The 6,676-nt window shown below is 35.9% G+C and overlaps 3 protein-coding genes across 4 annotated transcripts in view; 1 reads left to right on the top strand and 2 right to left on the bottom strand.

The window, feature by feature from the left end:
* Positions 1-6,676, bottom strand: part of LOC139816445 (peptidoglycan-recognition protein LC-like) — a 71,669-nt gene that overhangs the window by 43,751 nt on the left and 21,242 nt on the right. The window lies entirely within an intron of this gene.
* Positions 97-5,462, bottom strand: LOC139816277 (peptidoglycan-recognition protein SD-like). Its single transcript, XM_071783685.1, has 4 exons — positions 5,369-5,462; positions 5,109-5,240; positions 998-1,195; positions 97-647 (listed from the first exon to the last, which is right to left on the bottom strand). Exons 1-4 carry the CDS (start codon positions 5,460-5,462, stop codon positions 97-99), a joined length of 975 nt encoding a protein of 324 aa, XP_071639786.1.
* Positions 2,433-6,670, top strand: LOC139816450 (venom serine protease Bi-VSP-like; the record flags this gene model as incomplete). Its single annotated transcript, XM_071783961.1, has 5 exons — positions 2,433-3,352; positions 4,133-4,273; positions 5,055-5,474; positions 6,000-6,265; positions 6,564-6,670. Coding segments are annotated over exons 3-5 (387 nt in total), but the record flags the coding sequence as incomplete, so codon positions are not given.

Genomic DNA, 6,676 nt, shown 5'->3' on the forward strand with positions numbered 1-6,676 from the left:
CATAGTGCTACCCGTTATAATAATTGCGAATGAATTTCATCAAACAATATTAAGTAGCTCGTAAAGGACATTAGCTAGGAAAGTTAGCTAGGAATATTATACGAGTCCTGGAGATGCTTTATATAATGAAATTAAAAAGTGCGGTGACCAATGGGGCCACTTTTTAATTTCATTATATAAGGCATCTCCAGGACTCGTAATGTTCCTAAATTGTCGGTGACCAAACAGTTTATAGTCAGGCGCAATTTTTCCGGCTCTGACGCCGAACTTTATGAGCTCTTTCGCGGCATTTAATTGCGTTTTCGGCGGTACAACCGAAGTGAAATCACCGATAAACGCAATACCGATACTTATGTCGTTATATAGTCCTGTATGGGCACCGGTGTGATTCCAGCTTCTGCCAACATATGCAAAACCGTCGCCTCCGACGAGGAAATTGTAGATGATATCCGCTATATCATTTTCCATGTAATAATCCTGCACAAATCTCACTATGTGTGCACACTCTGGTAGCGTGGTACAGAAGGTCGCAGTGTGACAAATAATTACATATGATACTGGCAGCTTCATTTCTTTTAGAGATACCAAAGGCGGCCGTGCACCCCATTCGTCCCTCTCGACAATGCGAAACTCTGTCCCGTTATTACCTGCAAGTCATGAAAATAAGATACATATCGTACAAAAAGTTCAAGATATACCATCCAGAGACAAATTTATAGTTAAAAACTCCTTAATTTAACATCGAATTTGTCAATATCAATTAAACGCAATGTCAATTTTAACATTAAAATCTAGAATATTACTCTTATATATGCGAATGCAAAAAGTTTTAAAATATATTATATGACTCGTGGAAAGTAAAAAAAGACATGCTTTTAAGTAGACGAATAAATACAAATATATAATAGGAGACAAATTTTAAGTTTGCAATTGCGATAAGATAACATTTGCCTCGTGTCGCGCTTGCAAAACAAAAATTTTCTAAATGGGCAATTACCCTCGGTAGATGAGTCTGGAATTTCCCAAGAAACCGTTGTGGTTGGTGTGGGTGGTATGGATGGTGTAGTCGGTGTGGTCGGTGCGTCCGGATGACGAGTGAAATATACAGTTATGAACACTATAATACCCAGAAGTATTAAAACTAGAACGCACGATAAAGCCGTATGAGATTTCCACGTCCAGAGCCATTGCGTCACTAAAATAATTATAAAAAGCTATATTAGAACGATAGTTTTACGAGCTACTTAATATTGTTTGATGAAATTCATTCGCAATTATTATAACGGGTAGCACTATGTACGAAAGGAATATTATAATTACATAAAGCCCCTCGCGTAAAGCATTAAAATTCTTGTTTGATGTCACTTTTTACCAGTCTGTTCACAATCGAGTAAACATATATTTGCGGCATGCAATATTTCGCCAATCTATGCCAGATAGCGTGACACATATATATATACTGTAAGATAAAAATAGCTTTTTTATATTTAGCTTTAATTCTAGTGGCGCAGCTAATGTGTAACATTTAACAATTTTCAATCTGAAATATCGTTGATATTAACCCTCCGAGGTTACACCTCTTTTTTTAATACGTCCCGGCCACACTGGGTGGTCGACACCTAGACGAATTCAGTCTCATAATTCTCATTAATGTGCACGTAAAAATTCATGCAACATCTTAAGGGTGTTGTTCAAAAATAGGTATATAGTGCAATGCAGAATCCGAAAAGTGCTCGATAAACAAAAATGTTGTAATTTTCGATTGCAATAAGAAATATACACCGAAGCCACACCTGGGTGGTCACCACCCATAAATAATTTTAAAATGTTTATTAAGCATAACTGACATGGCTTAAAGCCTTTCTACTGTACGGATCTTTGAGAGAAGAACTCAAACTAGAGATCCTAGCTGGAGGGACACTGATTATGAAACCTATCTTAAAAATATTGGGTTTGAATTTTTGTCTGTGTTGCCGCCACCTATAGTGTGGCCTCAAAGGGTTCAAACTAAATTCTGGAATAGTTTTGACAGGACCATTAGTCAAAATGTTCATGCTCTGGTTTAGAGCATGAACATTTTCGGAAGAACAGCCAATATATCACAAATATCATTAACTACTTTGATTAATGGTCCTATCACAATAACTATTCCGGAATATAGTTTTAACCCTTCGAGACCACACTAACTAATAAGTGGCAACCCAGATCTAAACGATCAAAGTTTGTAAATAGTTCCTTTTAGATAAAAAGGCATATACTAAAGGTATTTTTTGCGACTCAAATAAAGTTTTTGACATCAACTATTTATTAACGTATCGATATTAAATTGACGTCTAATCGACTAAACATGTCTGGCTAAATATGTATGCAACACAAATTGTCGAAAATGCTTAAATGTAAAACGTAGAGAAGAGAATTTGATTCGGTAATTATGCATATTAAGACCCCATCCGCCAATGACCTTGACCTTGACATATGTTGTCAAGGTCACCCTCCTGAGTGACCTTCAGAAGTTTTTAGCCGGCGGTCGTTATATTCGTTAAAAAGTTATTAACAAAAGAGTTTCGAAAATATAGCAGCTATTTTGAGTATTGAGAGGCATAAACGACCACTATTACGTCTTTTTTTTAAGTAGAGAATATCTCGTTTCGCGTGAAACTTGCTACTTTATCAAAACACAACATTTAAAGCAAATTGTTGATAAATTGAAGATTTTTTGTTAAAGCAGAGAATACTTTATTTCGCGAGAAGTCGCTGCATAAAGCAGCGATATATATGCATACTATATATGTACAATATATGTGTACAATATATATATATATATATATGTGTGTGTGTGTGTGTGTGTGTGTGTGTGTGTGTGTGTGTGTGTGTGTGTGTGTGTGTGTGTGTGTGTGTGTGTGTGTGTGTGTGTGTGTGTGTGTGTGTGTGTGTGTGTGTGTCACGCTGTCTGACATTAGATTGACGAGATATTGCATGCCGCAAATTCTTTACTCAATTGTGAATAAAATAACGGAAAATTGATATTAAACAAGAATTATATAAAAATTATGTTTTACGTAAAAGGCTTAATGTAATTATAAAACTCTTTCCGTACACATGTGCTACCCGTCATAATAATTGTGTACAAATTTCATCAAAAGGTATTAATAAGTAGCTCGTGAAACAAACTTTCTAATCCAGCTTTTTATAATTATTCTAGTGATACAATGGCTCTGGACGTGGAAACGTGCGTTTTTATCGTGCGTTATAACTTTAATACTTCTAGCTATTGTAGTGCCCATAACTGTACATTTCACTCATCAATCAGACGCATCGGTCTCCTCGGAAATTCCGACCTCATCGATCGAAGGTAATTGTCTATCTGGAAAATTTTTCGTTTTGCAAGCGCGACATGAAGCTAACGTTATGTGTTATCCCGATTGTAAACTTAAAATCTGTATTTTGCGATTTAATATCTGTATTTATTCGTCTTACTTAACTACTTAAAAGCGCGCCTTCTTTTACTTTCCACGTTTTACTTTCACATATCATATAGAGTAACTCCGGTATATACGCCGCAGCTAAGGGAAACTTAATTTATCGCGAGTATTATTTACTATGTTTAAGACAAATGAATTATACCAATAAAAACTTTATACTGTCTACTACTATAAAAAAAATAGAAATATGAAATATTCATTCTTTATATTTAATTTAAAAAAATTTTTAGAAATCCTTGCATTTTTGCCATATATCCCAGAGAGGTTATTTGACATTCATGGGTGAAATATACGCCTTATAAAAAATTACAAATAATGTTTATAAATAAGGCAATAAAATGTCACAATAAGTTATAAAATGTGTGTAAGAAGTTTATTAAGATGTAAAAACGATAAACAATAAATCATAAAACTGAAAAATTTTAAAAAGGAAATAGAAGAGCGATAGATGCATTAAAGATTATTGTTATACGATCCAAAAAAAGAAGGAAAAAGAACACATAAAAGATTTCAAGTTTTACAAAGTGTCTGTATTATGGCATAAATCCCGCATGCTAACTTGCCGTCTTGTACATCCTAAACAGAAGGGATATACAAGATATTAAGTTAAACAAAAAACAAAACGCCCAGTGAGTCCTGCGGATTTTTAGGCTTCGACCCGATAGTATGTTGTCCAACAACAAACCGTGTAGGCACCCAGCCGGCGCTACAATCACAGAGTCCCACGCGAACAAATAATACAGTGCCACCTTTAAAATTGGATGGATCAAGGGGAGCTGTAGCGCGAGCAAGTAAGTGAAAATTATTTTCTAAGCTATTTTCTAATAAAAGATAAAAAATACTGAAGTAACTTCAACATTTATCAAAACTAACGTGCAACTTGGCCCACTTAATATGTACCTCTTCAGATCGCTTTACGAACGTATCTCGTAATACGTAAATGCATCTCTTAAATAACGCATACAACTACATTTTTCACAACACGAAAAGTTCGACTTTCCATGCCTGTAGAGATGGGCGAAAGCGGCCAATTTCACGCCAGGGCGGCATAGCAAGCGGAAAGTAACCACTTTCCTCCCTAGGGACGAAAGTGACCACTTTCATCCCGCTAAACAGGGACGAACTAAGGAGGAAAGTAAGTCCTGGCTTAAAATTGACCACTCTCGTCTCTCTCTAGGCATGGAAGTCGAACTTTCCGTAAGGGTATTTTGAAAAATATCGTGTGCACCTCGGGACGAAAGCTTTTTCAGACTCGTAAGGCAAGGGCGGCAAACTTCACACTCGTCTGAAAAACGCTACTTTCGCCCCTTGGTGCACAATATACTATTCTAGCAATGATGAGTAATCAGCTTTATCAATACTAAATCGGCAATATAGACATTCTGGTTGAATTTGAGTAGAAAATGGTAAAACAAATAACTGACTCACGCGTAAACATTTCTATGAAATTAAATTCGACTTAATCTTGAAGAGCAAGATAAGAAATGTTTATTAAATAAAAAGAACTAGGATTAATGTAGGTATGGATTCAATTAAAGTTTTATTTAACTTGTAATATTTATTTCTTCTCAGAATGCGCGGAAAACGCAGAGGTCTTGGAAACGCAGAGAGCTGTCTTTGGTTTACCACCTACACCGACATTGAACCGGAAGCCCATCAATGTGTCGCTATGCACCCTGACAACGCGCAAATTGTTCAACGGCGGTAATAAAGCCGAGACGGAAGAATTTCCGCACATGGCGGCCGTCGGTTTTGACCCTGGTAAAAATTACCGTTAGAAACGGAAAGAAACGCATAGTAAAACGTCATAGTAGAACGTGCATTCTATCCGTTTCTGACTGTTTTACTATGCGGCGTTTCTTTCCGTTTCTAACGGTAATTTTTACCAGGGAAACCCAATGTTGGGGTCTCGTGGCTTTGCAGCGGTAGCTTAATTTCCTCCAAGATTGTCCTGACAGCGGCCCACTGCACTTCGGACATGTTCTTCGGACTGTAAATTTTCTTCGCCTTCTCTCACCGTTCTAACACTCGAAAAATTAATGAAAAATGTGACCAAGATTGCTTTTTATCTTCTAAAGTGAAGAACGACGACTTTCCTGATTACTTATAACTACAGTTCCTTTTTTAACTATAAATTTTGATTTAGAATCTATCTCTTACCCGAACTATGTCAAGGCACTACTTTTACGAGCAATTTAATTTGAGATGAAGAGAAACTAAACCCTCGGGGTGCAATTAAATAAAAGATACTGAAATAAAATAGAGATACTTAAGATTATTGTTCTCTATAAGTTTCAGCCTATACTTTGAAATACTTAATTTTAACTATTGCTTTCAAAATATTTAATGTTAAAAAGCTGCAATTGACTGTCAAAATCTCCATTGAAATTCTTCTCGAGTTTATATTATCATTGTTGGAAATTAAAAAGTCACTTTTTTTGCCCGTAATTGACTATAAACACACTTCGGCTATCTTAATAAATAGTAATTATAATAAATTTTGTTTGCCACAAAAAGCGGAATCGCGAGGTGGGTGCGACTCGGCAATCTGAATCTCGCGCAGACGAACGACACCGCGATGTCGCAGACTATCAGAATCCAGGAAAGGATAAGGCATCCTGACTACAAACCCCCATCGCAATATCATGACATAGCTATACTCCGCCTGGAAAAAGAAGCTACCTACAACGTGTTTGTTAGACCGGCGTGTCTTCCGGTTGATTGGCCTGACGTGGGTCAAAATGACAAGGCAGTCGCCACCGGATGGGGCTCAGTCGACTGGTGTAAGATTATAAAGAGAGAAATTTTTAAAATTACTAAAATCGAGTTGCTAAAATTATAAGTATTAACTATAGGTAATGTCCATGTCTACCAATGGAGATTAATCTTAATCTCAATTTAACTTACTTTTTACCCTTTTCTAATTTTTAGAACTAAAAGAAGGTAAAAAATAAGTTAACCAAAATTAAAATTAATCTGCATTGATAGAAATGAACATAAGTCTTGTATACATAATTATATTTTATTTTTATATATGCATACATATGAGTAAAATTAATAAAAGCATGTCGCTTAATTCAGCTGATGACAAAGGCTCAGACAATCTATTGAAGGTGACACTTAATTTGGTCCCTCATCAATCTTGCAACACGAGTTTCTTCGACGACGATTTCATAGATCACGATTATTTACAT

Source organism: Temnothorax longispinosus, chromosome 7 (genome assembly GCF_030848805.1).
Source record: "Temnothorax longispinosus isolate EJ_2023e chromosome 7, Tlon_JGU_v1, whole genome shotgun sequence".
Taxonomy (NCBI): domain Eukaryota; kingdom Metazoa; phylum Arthropoda; class Insecta; order Hymenoptera; family Formicidae; genus Temnothorax; species Temnothorax longispinosus.

What these genes read in the sequence shown, in the direction of transcription:
- LOC139816277 (XM_071783685.1), bottom strand. Translation starts at nt 5,462, where the DNA reads ATGTCCGAAGTGCAGTGGGCCGCTGTCAGGACAATCTTGGAGGAAATT. An exon ending in GTTCAATGTCGGTGTAGGTG is followed by an intron (nt 1,196 to 5,108) that starts GTAAACCAAAGA and finishes TAATTATTTTAG; the next exon opens with TGACGCAATGGCTCTGGACG. An exon ending in TCCAGACTCATCTACCGAGG is followed by an intron (nt 648 to 997) that starts GTAATTGCCCAT and finishes CATGACTTGCAG; the next exon opens with GTAATAACGGGACAGAGTTT.